The sequence below is a fragment of the Eumetopias jubatus genome, unplaced genomic scaffold (genome assembly GCF_037043125.1).
Source record: "Eumetopias jubatus isolate StellerSeaLion01/CBP00866 unplaced genomic scaffold, mEumJub1_p1.0 scaffold_1, whole genome shotgun sequence".
Lineage (NCBI taxonomy): Eukaryota > Metazoa > Chordata > Mammalia > Carnivora > Otariidae > Eumetopias > Eumetopias jubatus.
Window position 1 is genome coordinate 123207110 of NW_028274807.1, and position 19633 is coordinate 123226742.

The 19633-nt window shown below is 40.7% G+C and overlaps 1 protein-coding gene across 2 annotated transcripts in view; it reads right to left on the minus strand.

Annotated features, from left to right (window-relative positions):
• IL20RB (interleukin 20 receptor subunit beta) overlaps positions 1-19633 on the minus strand; it is a 47015-nt gene that overhangs the window by 14588 nt on the left and 12794 nt on the right. For both annotated transcript variants that reach the window (XM_028099249.2, XM_028099247.2), the window contains 2 exons: positions 3501-3627; positions 1602-1792 (listed from right to left, as the gene is read on the minus strand). In XM_028099249.2, the coding sequence (XP_027955050.1) occupies positions 1602-1792; positions 3501-3627 (318 nt within the window). The remainder of the gene's footprint in view (positions 1-1601; positions 1793-3500; positions 3628-19633) is intronic.

Sequence of the window (19633 nt, forward strand, 5' to 3'; positions counted from 1 at the left end):
TGATCCCAGGGTCCTGGGATCGAGTCCCGCATCGGGCTCCCTGCTCGGCGGAAAGCCTGCTTCTCCCTCTCCCGCTCCCCCTGCTTGTGTTCCCTCTCTCGCTGTGAGATAAATAAAATCTTTAAAAAAAAAGAAAAAGAAAACAGAGATCACCGAAGGCCTTTTCCCTTTCCTTTCCCACAGCTCCAACCTGGTCACGTTATTGCCTGCGCCTCTCAGAGGAGGAGCTACCTTCTCCTTGCCCCCTCCACTCAGTCCTCCACCTAGCAGCCCCACCGCCATCCCTAATATTCCATGAAGCCATTTTCCCAAAGACCCATTTAGGGCCCTCCTTCAGACCTGTCAGCAGCCCTTCTTCCCTCCATGATGCTACCTGCCCTTCCTTCCATTCACTTTTTAAGCCCCGAGGTTTCCCAGGACCCTGTCCTGGGTTCTCTTTGTCCTCATATCTTCTCCCTGGACAGTGTCATCTGCTCCCAAGCCTTTAGCTATTAATTTCGTGTTGTATCTGATCTTGGCCTGTCTGAGCCCCAGGGCCTGATTTCCAGCTGCCAATCAGACATCTGTGGCATGCTATCTTGTAGGAGCCTTGATCTCAAAGAGCCCAAAGCCAGGAGTGTCTCCTATTCCTCCCGGGTTCTCTGTCTTGGATGACGTTCTCACCGACCACAGCTGGAAGCCGGACAGCATCATCGTCTCGCCCCACTCCATCTCCCAATAACTGGTTCCCAAGTTCTGTCCTTTCTAACTCGGCCATGTCTCTCAAATGTGTCCTCTCCTGTCCCTCACTTCTAGGGTCAGGACCAGTCTTGGCTCAGCTGGAATGACAGTGCCCTCCTCACTCTTCCCCCGCCCTGCAGACTTGTCCTACTTCAGTTCACTTTCCACACAGCATTCAGAGAGATTGGTGTAGAAAACAGGCCTGGCCTAAACCCCGTCTCCTCCCATGACTCCCCTCTACTGATTTTGGTAAGTTTCATGTCAAAGCCCTTCACCACAGGACCAGCCCTTGTTCCTGCTGTTCCCCAAACAAACACACCCTTTTATACACTGCCCATTACTTGCACTCTTGCCATATTAGGCCACGCATCTGGATTCTTCCCATACTTTTTTCTCACTCATTTTCCAGGTACTATTACTGTAGAAAAGTTATTCACTTCCCAGTGACGGTTTCTGGTGAGTCTGATAAATGTATAGATCCTATTGCATGAAGAAGCTGTTCACACAGGCAACAAAGACGAGGTTAAGGAGGCACCAGATGGGAGGCAATGTAAGACGTACTGAGGCACGATCAAGGTAGGAAGAAGCAGTGCTAGTTCTACCTCCTCACTTCAGAACAGCTTTCTTTCCGTGTTCCCCACCGCCTGCAGACCCCGACAGAGACAGTCAGGAATGACTTCCAAAGTCTCTTTCAAAATGAGAGGGTGTGTGGGAAGCAGTTGGTAATTTCTTAAATGGACCCATTAGGACTGTGTGTGTTCATGGTACTCTGGCTTTGCAAGGCCACTTTGAGGCTAACAAGGATGCGGACAGTCTCAGTGAATTTGGTTCCTGAAGATGAGGCCAATGGGAGTGGGAGAGTAAGAAGAGAAGCGCCTTACTTGAGTTTCGGTTAAAGGGATGCTGCAAGGTGCTCCAGGCTGAGGTCTGTGAGCCCAGGGTGGCCCTGACACGGAGCTTGTATGGCACAGTGGCAGTGATGTCATCAGTGATGTCACACTCAGGACATTCCGTGGGTGAGCACCAGCTGCTGGGGATCCAGATGTGGCTCATGTACAGGCTCTCATACTCTCTGGCCAAGAAGAGGAGGGCACAGCGTCACACCAGCCCCTTTTACCCAGGCTCAATGACGGGTGCAAGTAACTGCTTCATTCACCTACTTTTTATGGGTCAGCAAAACAAGCATTTGCTCCACACTCCAGTTCCTCACCAACCATCCATTCTTTCTTAGTCCTTTTATCACCAAACAAGGGAAACATAGGCGTAAACCCCAGTCTGTCCTGGCTTCTCCATCTCTACAGCAGCCCCTCATTCTCAGCTGCTGTCATCCCTGGCCTTGCTATGGTCTCCTGACTGATCTTCCAGCTTCGACTCCTGCCATTCTTCAAACCATTCATCACTCAACAGACCATGACATTTCTCTCCTTAATGGCTTCCAAAGCACTCAAAATGGAATCCAAAGTCTTTCCTGTAGCCTGGAAGACTCTCTGGCCTTCTCTCTCACTCTGCCCCTAAACATGATGTTCCCTCTACACTGGCCTCCTTGCCATTCCTCCCACATGCTGAGCTCTTGTTACCATAGGACCTTTGACTGCCTGTTCACTGTCTCAAATGTTCCATCCCTGCTGTTCATTGGTTGGCTCCTCCTGTCCTTCAGATACCAGCTTAAACAACACCTCCTCAGAAAACATCACCTCCTACCTTCCCTGACCACCTAATTTTTTTAATTTAAATTCAACTAGCCAAGGTATAGTACATCGTTAGTTTTTGATATCATGTTCAATGATTCATTAGTTCAGTATAACATCCAGTGCTCATCACACCTGAACCTAATTAAAAGGAGCCTCAGAGTCGACTTTCTATTGCATCAGCCTTTTAGCTTCCTCTAGCATGGAATACTATCTGAGGCCACCTCGAGCAGTGCTGCCCAATAGAACATGTTCTATATCAGTGTTGTTCACTATGGTAGTCACTAGCCACGTGTCGCTATCAAGAACTTGAAATGTGACTGGTATCATTGAAAAACAGATACTTTAATTTAATGTAATTTTAATAAATTTAAATTTAAATAGCTCTCTGTGTCTAGTGCTACCACACTGGACAGTGCAGATCTAGTGTATATATTTCTTTACCCTTTTACTGTCTGTCTCCTCTTCTAAATGGAAGCTCCCCATATCTAGAAACCTTGTCAACTGTACCCCTGAGTCTAGAGGAATATCTACACACATAAGTGCTCAGTTTGTATTTACTGTTCATGAAACAGATTGAGCGCCTTCTGTGTCCCTGTCCCTCCTCAACAGCTCTCAGAGCCTGGACACCTGGAGAAGAGCAGAGTCCTGCTTGGCCCCAGGTCCAGCTGAACTTTAAGGTCATGATTTATTTTGGTTCCTACGGGCATGCTCTAAGTCAGGAAAACTGAGGTCTCCTCCCACTTCCAAAGGATTTGCATCTCCAATGATTTATCCACCTCAAGTCAGAGTCAAACTCATTTCTCAAGATTTTCTTTAGCATTGGACATTTGGCTCACTGTTGAAAAGAAGCTCTACCAAAATGTGTTTATACACACTTATATTCCCAGAGAGTTCATGGTCAAATCCACAGGACAATTTTCCTTGCTTCTTCAACTGTGCTAATGCCCATGCAGAAGAGGAGACAGATCATGGGAAATGACCTATCCCTGGGCTTACAAAGTCTCCTTGAGCTCTGGAATGAGGAGGACTTTACCTCCAGGAATCGACTACTCTTTAAAGGGAGAAAACTTAGAAGCAAAAAAAACTCACCCCTGGTACTCGACAAAATAGTATATTATTTCTCCAGGCACAATCACTGGGCTCCACATCAAGAGATGCTTCATGTTAGTTGATTGTACAGAGAGGTTCTGAGGGGCAGGCAGGACGGCCACTCCATCTGGGTTTGAGGCATTTAGACAGGCTGACATGTGGGTTTGTATCAGAGGAATGTCACAGCTTCAAATTAGTTTCTAATGAAAGGCCTCACATGTTAATGAACCAGAAACAATTCTAATTTCATCATACTTGTATTGATGCTAAATTTTTGCTATTGTCATTGTAATTCTGCCTTTGGTGATAAATGGCATATTAACATTAATAATAATAATGGCTAATATTATGAGTACTTACGATGTTCTATCTAGGCCACATGTTCGATTGTTACGTGATTCTCTCATTTAATCTTCATGATCATATGGGGAGGTAAGGACCATTGGTTTCTCCATTGTACAAATGAGAAAACTGAAGCACATTATTTACAACTTATGTCAGATCCACCTAGATGCAGGCCTTGGCTCTGCCACTTACTAACCATGTGACCAAACCAATGCAGGCTCCTGCCACTTTCTCATTACCTCCTTCTCCTGCTACTGCCATGCTCGGGGACGAAAACACATCCCTTCACATCCCCCAATAAGCCAAATGGGGCATCAGCTGCCATCTGGGAAGTGCCGGTTCAGGTCTCCTGTGGAAGCAGTCCAATCCAGAAGGGCACCAAGCCATATCAGAGACTCCACCAGGCAGACCACAGGACCCTAAGCCAGGGGGGACCCACACATCTCCTCACACAGGTGTGTGTGGTGTGCCCAGAGTGTGCCCAGAGTGGGTCTGCGGTTTTCATGCAGAATCAAAGAGACCTGTGGAAATGAACCTGCACTCCTAAGGAGGTGGGCAGTCCTGGGGTCCATCCTTGCATGCAGCCCAGGGTGCAGTCTGGATCTTCTGTTATGGCCCTTCTCCTCCCTCTTTTACACACTTCTCTTTTAATGCCTAACACCTGCCTCCCTTTGCTGTTACAACTGCAGTGATAACATCGATAACAGTGCGGGAGGAATGGGGGCCCTCACCCGGGGCCTTTTCATCTCTGTGCCTGTCTCCAGATTGGCACCTGTTGTTCGTTATCAAGCCCTGTGACCACGAGGGGATGGGGAGCCGCTGGGGACATCCCGCCTGATGCCCTTGCTTCTCTGATGTAGGACCGTGGTGATACACCTCCATCTCACTCACAGCATCCACAGCTTGCCCTGCAAGGAAACACCTGGTGTACCCACAGGGAGGCTTTCTCCCCTCCCCACTCAACTTTGCAATCACCCGAGAGATGAAAAGGACAAGAGCCAGCTGCAGTGGGATGGCACAGGAGGGGAGCATGGTCCTCTCCAACATCCTTCCTCTGGTAAAGTACACAACACATTTCTCTAGTAACATATATGGGTATTATATAGCTATGTAAACATACAACTATAATTAGTAATTTTTAAACTCTCAAAACTTAAATCTCCAGGCCCAGATGCTTTCACTGGAGAATGCCACCAATTATTAAAAAATAAACAAATAAATAAACACCAATTTTATACAACCTCTTAAAAAAATAGAAGAGAAAAACTTTCCAACTTATTTTATGAAGCTAGCATTACCCTGAAACCATAATCAGACAAAGATAGTGTGTATTTTTAAAAACAAAACCCAACAGAACAATGTATCTCATGTACTTAGATGCAAAAGTCTTCAACAAAATACCAGCGATACAAATTCAATAATGTATAAAAAAGGTCATACACCATGACCAAGTGGGATTTATTCCAGGCATGCAAGGTTAGTTCAACATTTGGAAAATCAATTAATGTAATCCACCATATCAATAAACTAAAGAAGAAAAATCATACAGTCAATAAAATCTAACACTCATTCATGATGTAAAAAAGAAAACATCTCTCTTCAAGTTAAGAACAGCAGGGAGTTATCTCAATTTGATAAAGACCATCTATAAAAAACCTACAGCTAGTATCTTACTTAATGGCAAAAGACTAAACGCTTTCCCCCTAAAATCGGGAACAAGGTAAGGATGTTTACTCTCACCACTTTTATTCAACATAGTACTGAAAGTTGTAGCAGCTGCCATAAGGCAAACAAAAGATGTAAAAGGCATTACAGATTGGAAATGAAGCAATGAAATTCCTCCTGTCTGCAGTAACATGATAGGCTATATAGAAAATCCCAGGGAATTGGGGTACCTGGCTGGCTCAGTCCGTAGATTATGCAACTCTGGATCTCAGGATTGTGAGTTTGAGCCCCACATTGGGTGTTGAGAATACTTAAAAAAAAAAAATAAAAGCAGAAAGAAAGAAAGAGAGAAAGAAAGAAAAAAGAAAGAAAACCCCATGTAATCTACAAAAAACAAGACAAAACAAAAACTTCCTAAAACTAATAAGGGTGTTCAGCAAATTCATAGGATACAAGATAAACAAAAAATTAATCGTACTTCTACATATTAACAATGAACACTTATACACCAAAGTTAGAAATACTATTGACAATCACTCAAAAAAAAATGGAATACTTAGGTATAAACCTAGCAAAACATATCTAGGATTTGTATGGAAAAAACTCCACAATGCTGGTGAAAGATTTCAAAGAAAATCTAAATAAATGGAGAGACATACTGTGTTGATAGATGGAACAATTCAACATAATTAAAATGGTAATTTCCCCCAAATTGATATACAGGTTTAATGTAATTCCTATCAAAACCCATCAAGGGTTTTTGTAGATATAGACAGGTTTTTTTCTAAAATACATAAAAGATAAAGGAACTAGAATAATTAAGACAATTTTGAAAAATAATAAAATGAGAAGAATAAATCTACCCAATTTGAAGACTTATAGTAATTGAGACTATATGGTTTGGCAAAAAAAAAAAAAAAAAAATAGACACTTAGATCAATGAAACACAATAGAGGTCCCAGAAATAGACCTACACAAATATGCTCAACTGATTTTTGGCATAAGTACAAAAGTAATTCAGTAGAGGAAGGATAGCCTTTTCAACAAACAATACTAGAGCAATACGACATCTGTAAGACAAATAATAATTCTAATAAATCCCAGCCTAAATTCCACATCTTACTTAAAAATGAACTCAAAATGGATCATAGACTTAATGTAAAATGTAAACTCCAAAACTTTTAAGAAAAAACATTAAGAAAATTTTCAGGGCCAAGCAAAGAGTTGATACTGAAAGCAAGATTCATAAAACGAAAAATTTATAATTTAACATTATCAAAATTAAAACCCTTTGCTCTGCAAAAGAACCTATTAAAAGAATGAGAAGAGAGGCTACAGAGTGGGAGAAAATCTTTGCAAGCTACGTAGCTCACAAAGGACTCATGTCTAGAACGTATAAAGAACTCTCAAAATTCAATAGTATAAAAGGAAATAATAATTAGAAAATGGGCAAAAGACATGAAGAGACGGTCCACTGAAGAGTACATACAGATGGCAAAAAAGTACATGAACAGATGTTCAACATCATTAGCTATTAGGAAAATGCAAATTAAAAAACCACAATAAAATAGCACTATACAGCTATCAGAATGGCTAAAATTTAAAAAACAAAAACAAAAACAACTCCTGTTGAGGATGCAGAGAAACTGGATCACTTACATATTGCTGGTAGGAATGTAAAATAGTGTTAACCACTCTGGAAAATATGTTAGCAGTTTCTTATAAAACTAAACTTGTGATTACTATATAACCCAGCAATTTCACTCTTGGGTAACTTATATCACAAAAGATCTGCACATAAATGTCCATAGACAAACTGGAATTAGCCCATACGTCCTTCAAGAGCTAAATGGTTAAACAAACTATAGTATATCCATCCAAGGAATACTATTCAGCAATAAAAAGGAGCAAACTAATGATACACAAAACAACTTAGGGAATCTCCAAGGAACTTTGCTGAATGAAAAAAGCCAATCCCAAAAGTTACATACTATATGATTCTATTTATATAACATTTTTGAAATGATAAAATTTTAGAAATTAAGAATAGATTAGTGGTTACCAGGGGTTAGAAACAGTGGGGAAGGGAAAGTGGTAAGAGGGAGGTGGGTATAGTTATAAATGGCAACAGAAGGTATCGTTGTGATGTTGGAAAAGTTCAGTATGTTAACTGTGGTGGTAAATAGACAAAGCTATACACACATGCACACACATACACAAATGAGTACAAGTCAAACTGGAGACATCAGAACAAGATGGGATTATATCAATGATGTCAAAATCCTGGTTGTGATATTGTGCTATCATTTTGCAAAATACCACTTGGGGAACCTGGGCTCCCTGTATTATTTCTTATAATTTCATATGAATCTAGATTTTCCTCAACAAATTTTCAATTAAAAAATACAACTATGAAGTCATCACACCTAAAAAATAGTATTAATTATGATTATCTGAATGACAGGATATATTTTAAAAGATCATGATGGGATAAACTCAATATGAAATGTACCTAGGAAAAACATAAAGTTCTACAATTAGATCCAGTCAATTAAATCAGTGAGGGTGACCTGTTTAGGGAGAGTGACCTGATGATTAGGGCACTCAAGGATTTAAGCAACACACCCTGAGGTTGAATTACTGGGTATGTCTTTCTTCATGTGGGGGCGTCCAGGCAGGAAAACAGCAAGAGATGTTCCAACTTTTAGGTGGCCCCATTATGTTAATGCAATAATTTGCACTTGCGTTACTCTCTTCTACTTGTGAATTTCCAAATCTAACTTGATTATGGTCAAGATACTCAGTGTCATTCCTGTATCAAAATGAAAACTGCTGCTTCTTGAGGCACCCGGGTGGCTCAGTTGGTTAAGCATCTGCCTTCAGCTCAGGTCATGATTTCAGGGTCCTGGGATCACAGGTCCACTTATACATAGATCTCTTTTGATAAATACAGTACAATACTATAATGTATTATCTCTTACGATTTTCTTAATGACATTTTCTTTTTTCTAGTTTACTTCATTATAGAATAGAGGATATAATATATATAGCATACAAAATATGGGTTAATCAACCGTTTATGATAAGACTTGGTAAGACTTCTGGTCAATAGAGCCTATTAGTAATTAAGTTTTGGAGAATTCAAAAGCTATATGGGAGGGCACCTGGGTGGCTCATTGGTTAAGCATCCAACTCTTGATTCCGGCTTAGGTCATGATCTCAGGGTGGTGAGATCAAGCCCCAGGTCGGGCTCCATGCTCAGCAGGGAGTCTGCTTCTCTCTCTCTCTCTCAATCTCTCTCTCTCTGCTCCTACCTTCGCTCATGCGCTCTCTCTCTAAAATAAATAAAATCTTTTTTAAAAATCTAAAAAAAAAAGTTATAATGGATTTTTTTATTGCACCAGGATTGGTGTGTTGTTCAAGGCTCAACTGTATAGTCAAGGGGAAAGAGGAGAGTAAACTTAAGTGTGAACAGGAAAGAGAGATCAGCCACAGTAAGGAGGTGACAAACCCGAAAGAACTGTATCTTCAGCCACGTTGGAGGAGGGTTCTCACCAGAGTCGGAGAGAGATGCCGGAACCCTCTGTATAATCTTTTGGTTCCTTGTAAATATTTTTGCTTTGGTTTCTATAGAACATTGTACTTTTCTCATTCTAGCAGTCTGACTCAAGTATCTTAAGAAAGATCACTGGGTGGAGCTCCTTTGGTGGTGTTTCCAACAGGGACTTGAGCCTGGTGACAGTGACCTGACTATTAAGATTCAGTGTGGGCAAGACTAAGCAACATTTTGCACAGAGTTTCATTCACAATGCTGATCTCTCTCTCTTGCCACTTATTAAGTGCTCTATTGCTGTTGTAACAAATTACCACAAATTTAGCATCTTGTAAAACAACACAAATTTATTATATTACAGTTCTGTAGGTCAGAAGTCTGATACAGGTCTCCAGGGGCCTGTGAGTTGGCAGGACTGCATTTATTCTAGAAGCTCCAGGGGAGAATCTGTTTCTTTGACATTCCAGCTTCTAGAGGCCACCTACATTCCTGCTCAAGGCCCCCATCCTCCATCTTCAAAGTCAACAATGGCTGATTGAGTCCCTTTCATGCTTCAAATTTCTCCTGCCTTCTCTTCTGTCTTCCCATCTCTCTCACTGCATCCAGAAAAGGTTCTCAGTTTTTAAGGACCCATGTTTTAGATTGGGCCCACCCTGATAATGCAGGATAATCTCCCCATCTCAAGATCCCATACTTAATATTAGTCACATCTTTAAAATTCCTCTTTCCAGGGGCGCCTGGGTGTCTCAGTCGGTTAAGTGTTTGCCTTTGGCTCAGGTCATGATCCCAGGGTCCTGGGATCGAGTCCCGCATCAGGCTCCCTGCTCAGTGGGGCCTGCTTTTCCCTTTCCCCCTGCCCCACCCTGCCCCACCCTCCACAGCTCATGCTCTCTATTTCTCTCTCTCAATAAAATTCCTTTTTCTGGGGTGCCTGGGTGGCTCAGTCATTAAGTGTCTGCCTTCAGCTCAGGTCATGACCCCAGGGTCCTGAGATCAAGCCCCACATTGGGCTCCCCACTCCCCAGGAAGCCTGCTTCTCCCTCCCCCACTCCTCCTGCCTGTGTTCCCTCTCTCGCTGTGTCTCTCTCTGTCAAATAAATAAATAAAATCTTTAAAAAAAACTCCTGGGGCGCCTGGGTGGCTCAGTTGGTTAAGTGAATGCCTTCGGCTCAGGTCATGATCCTGGAGTCCCGGGATCAAGTCCCACATCGGGCTCCCTGCTCAGCAGGGAGTCTGCTTCTCCCTCTGACCCTCTGCCCTCTTGTGCTCTCTCTCATTCTCTCTCTCTCAAATAAATAAATAAAATCTTTAAAAAAAATTCCTTTGTCCATGGAAGGTGACATAGCACAGGTTCCAGTAATTAGAGCATGTACATCTTTGGAGAACCACTTTTCTGCCTACAACATGGGGCTTGCACTATAGAGGATATTGGCACTATAAACTGACACTATGCGCTCAAATTTCTTCCTCAAACATAGTCAATTATTGCAAGAGAATTACTTTGTATGTGACCAGAAGAAGAAAAGACCAATGCTGAACTAGGACATGGCTGCTAAGCAGGCTGCTGGCATCACTTGCTGCTTGAGTAACTAGTGCCTACATCCCAGCTTCAAAAGGTATGTAAATTCATGCCTCAGGAAAGTGATAGAATACTTCATGGTCTTAAAGTACAGTGTTTGGATCAGCAGCATCACATTACCCAGAAGTTTATTAGAAATACAGACTCTCAGGGTGCTTGGGTGTCTCAGTCAGTTAATCATCGGACTCTTAATTTCAGCTAAGGTCATGATCTCAGGGTTGGGAGGTCAAGCCCTGCGTCCAGTCCCCCGAGTCGGGCTCCATGCTCAACGGGAGTCTTCTTCTCTCCCTTTCCCTCTGCCCCTCCCACCATCCTCAAATAAATAAATAAATCTTAAAAAAAAGGAAGAAATATAGACTCTGAGGCACAACCTATGCCTTACAGAACCAGAATCTGCATTTTAACAAGATCCCCAGGTAATTCATATGCACATTAAAGTTTGAGAAACATGGGTCCAGAAGCCATTCTCAAACTTGGCTGCCCATTAGAATCACTAGGGAAATGGTTTTGTTTTGTTCATTAAGTCTTATTTTATTTTTTTAAAGATTTTATGTATTTATTTAGAGAGAGAGAAAGCACGGGGGGAGTGGCAGAGGCAGAGGGAGAGGGAGAATCTCAAGCTGACTCCACACTGAGCGCAGAGCTTGATGCAGGGCTCGATCCCAGGACCCCAAGATAATGACCTGAGCCAAAATCAAGAGTCCAATGCTAACTGACTGAGCCACGCAGGCACCCCTGTTAAGTTTTATTTTAAAATAATTTCAGACTTAGGGGCACCTGGGTGGCTCAGTCGGTTGGGCATCTGGCTCTTGGTTTCAGCTAGGATCATGATCTCAGGGTCATGGCATTGAGCCTCCCAATGGGCTCCCTGTTCAGTGGGTAGTTGGCTTGAAAGATTCTCTTCCTCTGCCCCTCCCCCCACTTGTTCATGTGCTCTCACTCTCTCTCAAATAAGTAAATCTTAAAAAAATAATTTTAGACTTAGAGTTGCAAAAATAGTACAGAGAGCTCCCATATACCCTCTACTTCAGCCCTCCATGTGTACATAACCATAATATAATATGAAAATTAAGATATTAACATTGGTACACTATCATTAATGAAGCTTCAGTCTTTATTTAAATGTGACCAGTTTTCCCCCTAATGTCCTTTCTTTTGTCCCAGGAACCAATCCAGGATCCCACATTTGGTTATCCTATCTCGTTAGTCTCCTCCAATCTGTTCTCAGTCTTTGTGTGACCTTACCTTTAAGAGTACTAGTCAGGGAGAAGAGTCCAAAATCTTGGAGGAGGAGGAGACCTTAATTTCGTCTGGTCCCAGGGAATTCAGCTAGATAGCTATCACATCATTCTGAACACCTGCTAACTCAATCGGAGATCAAAGAAAAGAATAGTAGAAATTCTATGAACAGAAAAGTGACCACTTTCTGGAAGGTAAGACATTCAGAGAAGTGAATCTGAGGTGATATTTGGGAAGATAGACCGCGGGGGGAGGGAGCCGGGTACCGGCAAGTGACAGAGCAGCAGAGCACAAAATCGGAACTTTTAGAAGTCCGCTCCAGTTTGGGATATCACTTAGGCAGCTAAGTGGGGGCGGGGGGGGGCCTCGCTGGGACAGTGTGGTCTCAGGATCCCGGGGTCACAGAAAGATCAGGGGTGCCTGAGTGCGGCAGAGCTCCCAGGTATCGGAGCAGGGAAGCTGGCTGCAAAGAGTGAGCCCAGGAGTGGGCTCTCAGTTCACCGTTGCCATAAACCGAGATCCACAGCAGAACTGAGGAGACCCTACTTCCTCCCCAGGGAGGAGCAGCCTGAGAGTGCACTGCAGGAATCTGCTGGGTTTGGAAACTCCAAGGGGTCACGTGCCTGAGATTGAAACCCTTGGTCACAGGCCAGAGGAGCACAGAGTACGGCGGGAGACCAGGGAGAGAGAGAAACTGAGGGCTCACTGAGGAGTGGAGCCTCAGGCTCTTGGCTCCTCCAGGGCCAGGTACTGGGAAGCTGCCATTTTCATTCTTGTCCTCTAAAGCTGCACAGAGAAAGCCTTCAGGGAACAAAAGCCACATAGAGCAAACCAGAGCAGCTTATTTAGCCTGGCCCCTGGCAAGGGTGGTTCAATTCCACCCAGGGCAAAGACATTTAAGAATCACTGCAACAGGCCCCTCCCCCAGAAGATCAGCAAGAACATCCATCTAAGACCAACTTTACCAAACAATGAGAACTGTAAAACTCCAGAGCTGGGGAATACAGCACCTAGAACCCATAGCTTTTTTCCCATGATTCTTTAGTCTTTCAACTTTAATTTTAATTTTCTTTATTTTTTTAATTTTTCTTCTTCCCTTTTCAACCAACTTATTTTATCAACTCCTTTTTAAAATCTCTTTTAATTTTCATTTTTGCATTTACATTCTATCCCTTCATTGTATTTAATCTTATTTTTCTTTCTTTAAAATTTTGGGATGCAGTTTCTTCTAACAGACCAAAATACACCCATAATCTAGTGTATGGCTCTGTTCTGTTCACCTGCCTGATCATATTCTTTTTTTTTTCTTCTTCCTTTTTTTTTTGTTTTTTTGTTCAATTATTTTTAATTTTCATCTTTACAGTTACATTCTATCCTTTCAATGTATTTAATTTTATTTTTGTATATAGAAATGTTTCTTTCTTTACAATTTTGAGATGTAGTTTCCTCTAACAAACTGACTGAAATACACTCAGGAGATAGTGTATTGCTCTGTTCTGTTCACCTGTCTGTTTATATCCTTTCTTTTTTTATTATTGTTGTTGTTTTTCTCTTTTGATTTTCTTGTCTTTTAATTTCCATTTTTACAGTTACATTCTATCCTTTCAATGTATTTAATTTTATTTTTGTACATATATAAGTTTTTCTTTCTTTATAACTTTGGGATCTAGTTTTCTAAAAAACAGACCAAAATATACAGAATCCAGTGTATTGCTCTATTCTGCTCACCTGTCTGATTATATTCTTTTTTTTCCCTCCCAGTTTTGGGTCTCTTCTGATTTGTTTAGTGTATATTTCTCTGGGGTCGCTGTTGCCATTTTACTATTTTGTTCTCTTGTTCATCTATTCTTCTCTGGACAGAATGACAAGATGGACAAACTCAACTCAAAAAAGAGAACAAGAGGCAGTACTGACTGCCAGGGACTTAATCAATATGGACATTAGTAAGATGTCAGAACCAGGGTTCAGAATTAATGATTATAAAGATACTAGGTGGGCTTGAAAAAAAGCACAGAAGACACTAGAGAATCCCTTTCTGGAGAAATAAAAGAACTAAAATCTAACCAAGTCAAAATCAAAAAGACTATTAATGAGGTGCAATAAAAAATGGAGGCTCTAACTGCTAGGATAAATGAGACAGAAGAGAGAATCAGTGATATAGAAGACCAAATGATGGAAAATAAAGAAGCTGAGAAAAAGAGAGATAAACAACTACTGGATCATGAGGGCAGAATTCGAGAGATAAGTGATACCATAAGATGAAACAATATCAGAATAATTGGGATCCCAGAAGAAGAAAGAGAGAGAAGGGCAGAAGGTATATTGGAGCAAATTATAGCAGAGAACTTCCCTAATTTGGGGAAGGAAACAGGTATCAAAATCCAGGAGGCACAGAGAACCCCCCTCAAAATCAATAAAAATAGGTCAACACCCCGACATCTAATAGTAAAACTTACGAGTCTCACAGACAAAGAGAAAATCCTGAAAGCAGCTTGGGAGAAGAGATCTGTAACCTCCAATGGTAGGTTCATTAGACCGGCAACAGACCTATCCTCGGAGACCTGGCAGGCCAAAAGGACTGGCATGATATATTCAGGGTGCTAAATGAGAAAAATATGCAGCCAAGAATACTTTATCCAGCTAGGATGCCATTCAAAATAGGAGTGATAAAAAGCTTTCAGGACAAACAGAAACTAAAAGTATTTGTGGTCTGATCATCAGACCACAAATACAATAAATATTGAAAAGGGTCCTCTAAGCAAAGACAGTGACCAAAACTAACATAGACCAGAAAGGAACAGAGACAATATACAGTAACAGTCACCTTACAGGCAATACAATGGCACTAAATTCATATCTCTTAATAGTTACTCTGAATGTAAATGGCCTAAATGTCCCAATCAAAAGACGAAGGGTATCAGACTGGATTAAAAAACAAGACCCATCGATATGCTGTCTGCAAGAGACTCGTTTTAGACCCAAAGACACCCCCACATTGAAAGTGAGGGGGTGGAAAATCATTTACCATGCTAACAGACTTTATCAAAAGAAAGCTGGGGTTGGCAATCCTTATATTAGACAAATTAGATTTTAAGCCAAAGACTGTAATAAGAGATGAGGAAGGACAGTATATCATAATTAAAGTTTCTATCCAATAAGATCTAACAATTGTAAATATTTATGCCCCTAACATGAGTGCAGCCAATTACTTAAGCCAATTAATAACAAAATCAAAGAAACATTGATAATAATACAATAATAGTAGGGGACTTTAACACCCCACTCCCTGCAATGGACAGATCATTTAAGCAGAAGATCAAGGAAATAAGGGCTTTGAATGACACACTGGACCAGATGGACTTCAAAGATATATACAGAGCATTCCATCCTAAAGCAACAGAATACACATTCTTCTCAAGGGTAAATAGAACATTCTCCAGAATAGATCACATCCTGGGTCATAAATCAAGTCCCAACCAGTATCAAAAGATTGGGATCATTCCCTGCATATTTTTGAATCACAATGCTTTGAAACTGGAACTCAATCACAAAAGGAAAGTTGGAAAGAACTCAGATACATGGAGACTAAAGAGCATCTTACTAAAGAATGAATGGGCCAACCAGGAAATTAAAGAAAAGTTAAAAAAAATTCATGGAAACAAATGAAAATGAAAACACAACTCTTCAAAATCTTTGGGATGCAGCAAAGGCAGTCCTAAGAGGAAAGTATATAGCACTACAGGGTTTTCTCAAGAAACAACCTAACCCTACACCTAAAGGAGCTGGAGAAAGAACAGCAAATAAAGCCTAAACCCAGCAGAAGAGAAATAATAAAGATTAGAGCAGAAATCAATGGAATAGAAACCAAAAGAACAGTAGAACAGATCAACAAAACTAGGAACTGGTTCTTTGAAGGAATTAATAAGATTGATAAACCCCTGGCCAAACTCATCAAAAAGAAGAGAAAGGACCCAAATAAATAAAACCACGAATGAAAGAGGAGTGATCACAACAAACACTAAAGAAATACAAACAATTATAAGAACATATTATGAGCAACTATATGCCGACAAATTAGGCAATCTGGAAGAAATGGATGCATTCCTAGAGATGTATCAACTACCAAAACTGAACCAGGAAGAAATAGAAAACCTGAACAGAACCATAACCATCAAGGAAATCGGAGCAATCATCAAACATCTCCCAACAAACAAGAGTCCAAGGCCAGATGGCATCCCAGGGGAATCTACCAAACATTTAAAGAAGAATTAATACCTATTCTTCTAAAGCTGTTTCCAAAAATAGAAATGGAAGGAAAACTTCCAAACTCTTTTTATGAGGCCAGCATTACCTTGATCCCCAAACCAGCTAAAGACCCCATCAAAAAAGAGAATTACAGACCAATATCCCTGATGAGCATGGATGCAAAAATTCTCACCAAGATACTAGCCGATAGGATCCAACAGTACATTACAAGGATTATTCACCCTACCAAGTGGGATTTATTCCTGGGCTGCAAGGTTGGTTCAACATCCGCAAATCAATCAATGTGATACACTACATAAATAAAACGACAAGAATCGTATGATCTTCTCAATAGATGTAGTAAAAGCATTTGACAAAGTACAGCATCCTTTCTTGATTAAAACTCTTCACAGTGTACATACCTCAATATCATAAAAGCCATCTATGAAAATCATTCACAATGGGGAAAAGCTGAGAGATTTTCCCCTAAGGTCAGGAACATGGCAGGGATGTCCAGTATCACCACTGCTGTTCAACATAGTACGAGAAGTCCTAACTTCAGCAATCAGACAACAAAAAGAAATAAAAGGCATCCGAATTGGCAAAGAAGAAGTCAAACTCTTACTCTTTGCAGATGACATGATACTCTAAGTGGAAACTCAAAAGACTCCACCCCAAAATTGCTAAAACTCATACAGGAATTCAGTAAAGTGGCAGGTTATAAAAATCAATGCACAGAAATCAGCTGCATTTCTATATACCAACAATGAGACAGAAGAAAGAGAAACTAAAGAGTCAATCCCATTTACAATTGCAACCAAAACCATAAGATACCTAGGAATAAACCTAACCAAAGAGGGAAAGGATCTGTACTCAGAAAACTACAGAACACGCATGAAAGAAATTGAGGAAGACACAAAGAAATGGAAAAACGTTCAGTGCTCATGGATCAGAAGACAAATATTGTTAAATGTCTAATGCTACCTAGAGCAATCTACACATTCAAAATACCATCAACTTTTTTCAAAGAAATGGAACAAATAATCCTAAAATTTGTATGGAACCAGAAAGGACCCCAAATAACCAGAGGAATGTTGAAAAAGATGGTGGCATCACAATTCCGGACTTCAAGCTATATTACAAAGCTGTAATCATCAAAACAGTATGGTACTGGCACAAAAGCAGACACATAGATCAATGGAACAAAATAGAGAACCCAGAAATGGACCCTCAAACTCTAGGGTCAACTAATCTTTGACAAAGCAAGAAAGAATATCCAATGGAAAAAAGACAGTCTCTTCAATAAATGATGTTGGGAAAACTGGACAGCCACATGCAGAAGAATGAAACTGGACCATTTTCCTACACCATACACAAAAATAGACTCAAAATGGATGAAAGACCAAATTTTGGGACAGGAATCCATCAAAATCCTTGAGGAGAACACAGGCAGCAACCTCTGTGAACTTGGCGGCAGCAACTTCTTGCTAGACACGTCTCCAAAAGCAAGGGAAACAAAAGCAAAAATGAACTATTGGGACTTCATCAAGATAAAAGCTTTTGCACAGCAAAGGAAACAGTCAACAAAACCAAAAGACAACTGACAGAATGGGAAAAGATATTTGCAAATGACATATCAGATAAAGGGCTAGTGTCCAAAATCTATAAAGAACTTATCAAACTCAACACCCAAAGAACAAATAATCCAATCAAGATGACATGAAAAGACATTTCTGCAAAGAAGACTTCCAAATAGCCAACAGACACATGAAAAAGTGCTCAACATTGCTCGGCATCAGGGAAATCCAAATCAAAACCACAATGAGATACCACCTCACACCAGTCAGAATGGGTAAAATTAGCAAGTCAGGAACTGACAGATGTTCGTGAGGAGGCAGAGAAAGGGGAACCCTCCTACACTGTTGGTGGGAATGCAAGCTGGTGCAGCCACTCTGGAAAACAGTATGGAGGTTCCTCAAAAAGTTGAAAGTAGAGCTACCCTACAACCCAGCAATTGCACTACTGGGTATTTACCCCAAAGATACAAATGTTGTGATCCAAAGGGGCATGTGTACCCCAATGTTTATAGCAGCAATGTCCACAATAGCCAAACTGTGGAAAGAGCCCAGATGTCCATTAACAGATGAGTGGATAAAGAAGATACACACACACAGACACACACACACACACACACACACACACACACACACACACACACACACACAAAATGGAATATTATGCTGCCATCAAAAATGAAATCTCACCATTTGCAACAACATGGATGGAACTAGAGGGTATTATGCTAAGTGAAATAAATCAGTCAGAGAAAGACAATTATCATATGATCTCACTCATGGGAGGATCATAGGGGAAGAGAGGAAAAAATAAAACAAGACAAAATCAGAGAGGGAGACAAACCATAAGAGACTCTTAATCTCAGGAAACAAACTGAAGGTTGCTGGAGTGAAGGAGGGTAGGGGGATGGGGTAACTGGGTGATGGACATTGGGGAAGGCACATGATATAATGAGCACTGGGTATTATATAAGACTGATGAATCACAGGCCTGAACCCCTGAAACAAATAATACATTATATGTTAATTTTAAAAAGAGTAGTAGTCAGTTGTTTTGTAGAATATTCCTCAGTTTGAGTTTGTCTGATATTTTCCCATAATTTGACTGAGGTAATACATTTTTGGCATGTATTCACAGGGAGTACAAGATGTTAGTGTCTTATTGCAGGTGATGTTAACCTTGGTCACTTGGTTAAGGTGGTGTCTCTACTATAAAAGGTACCATTTTCCCCCTTTATAATTAATAAATAACTTAGGGGACATACTTTGACACTGTGTGAATATTCTGCTTCTCAAACTTTTATCCATTAATTTTAGCACTTACTAGTGGCTATTATTTGCAACAATTATTGCTGTGATGTTCTAATTAACCATGATTTATTATTTATTAATTGGAGTTCTGTAAGGAAGAGCTGTTCCTTCTCCACTATTTATTCACTCATTCATTGATTCATTCATTCATTCAACTACTTATATTAGTATGGGGTCATGAATATTTATTTTATTCTATTGTTACTTTGTTACTCAAATTATTCCATCTTTGGCCATTGGGAGCTCTTTCAGATTGTTGTTTTGTTTGTTTTGTTTTGTTTTAAGGTTTTATTTATTTATTGGACAGAGAGAGAGCACAAGCAGGGGGAGTGGCAGAGGGAGAGGGAGAGGCAGGCTACCGGCTGAGCAGGAAACCAGATATGGAACTCTATCCCAGGACCCTGGGATCATGACCTGAGCCAAAGGCAGATGCCTAATGGACTGAGCCACCCAGGTGCCCCTTCAGATTGGTTCTTGTGTCCTTTTTATTTACTCCCACTTCTCAATCTCTTTTTTCATGTTATTTTTATTAATAGAATTTTTATTTTTGGAATAATTTTAGATTTACAGAAAAAACTTCAATAGTACACACAGAGTTTCTACATATCCTTCACCCAGCTTC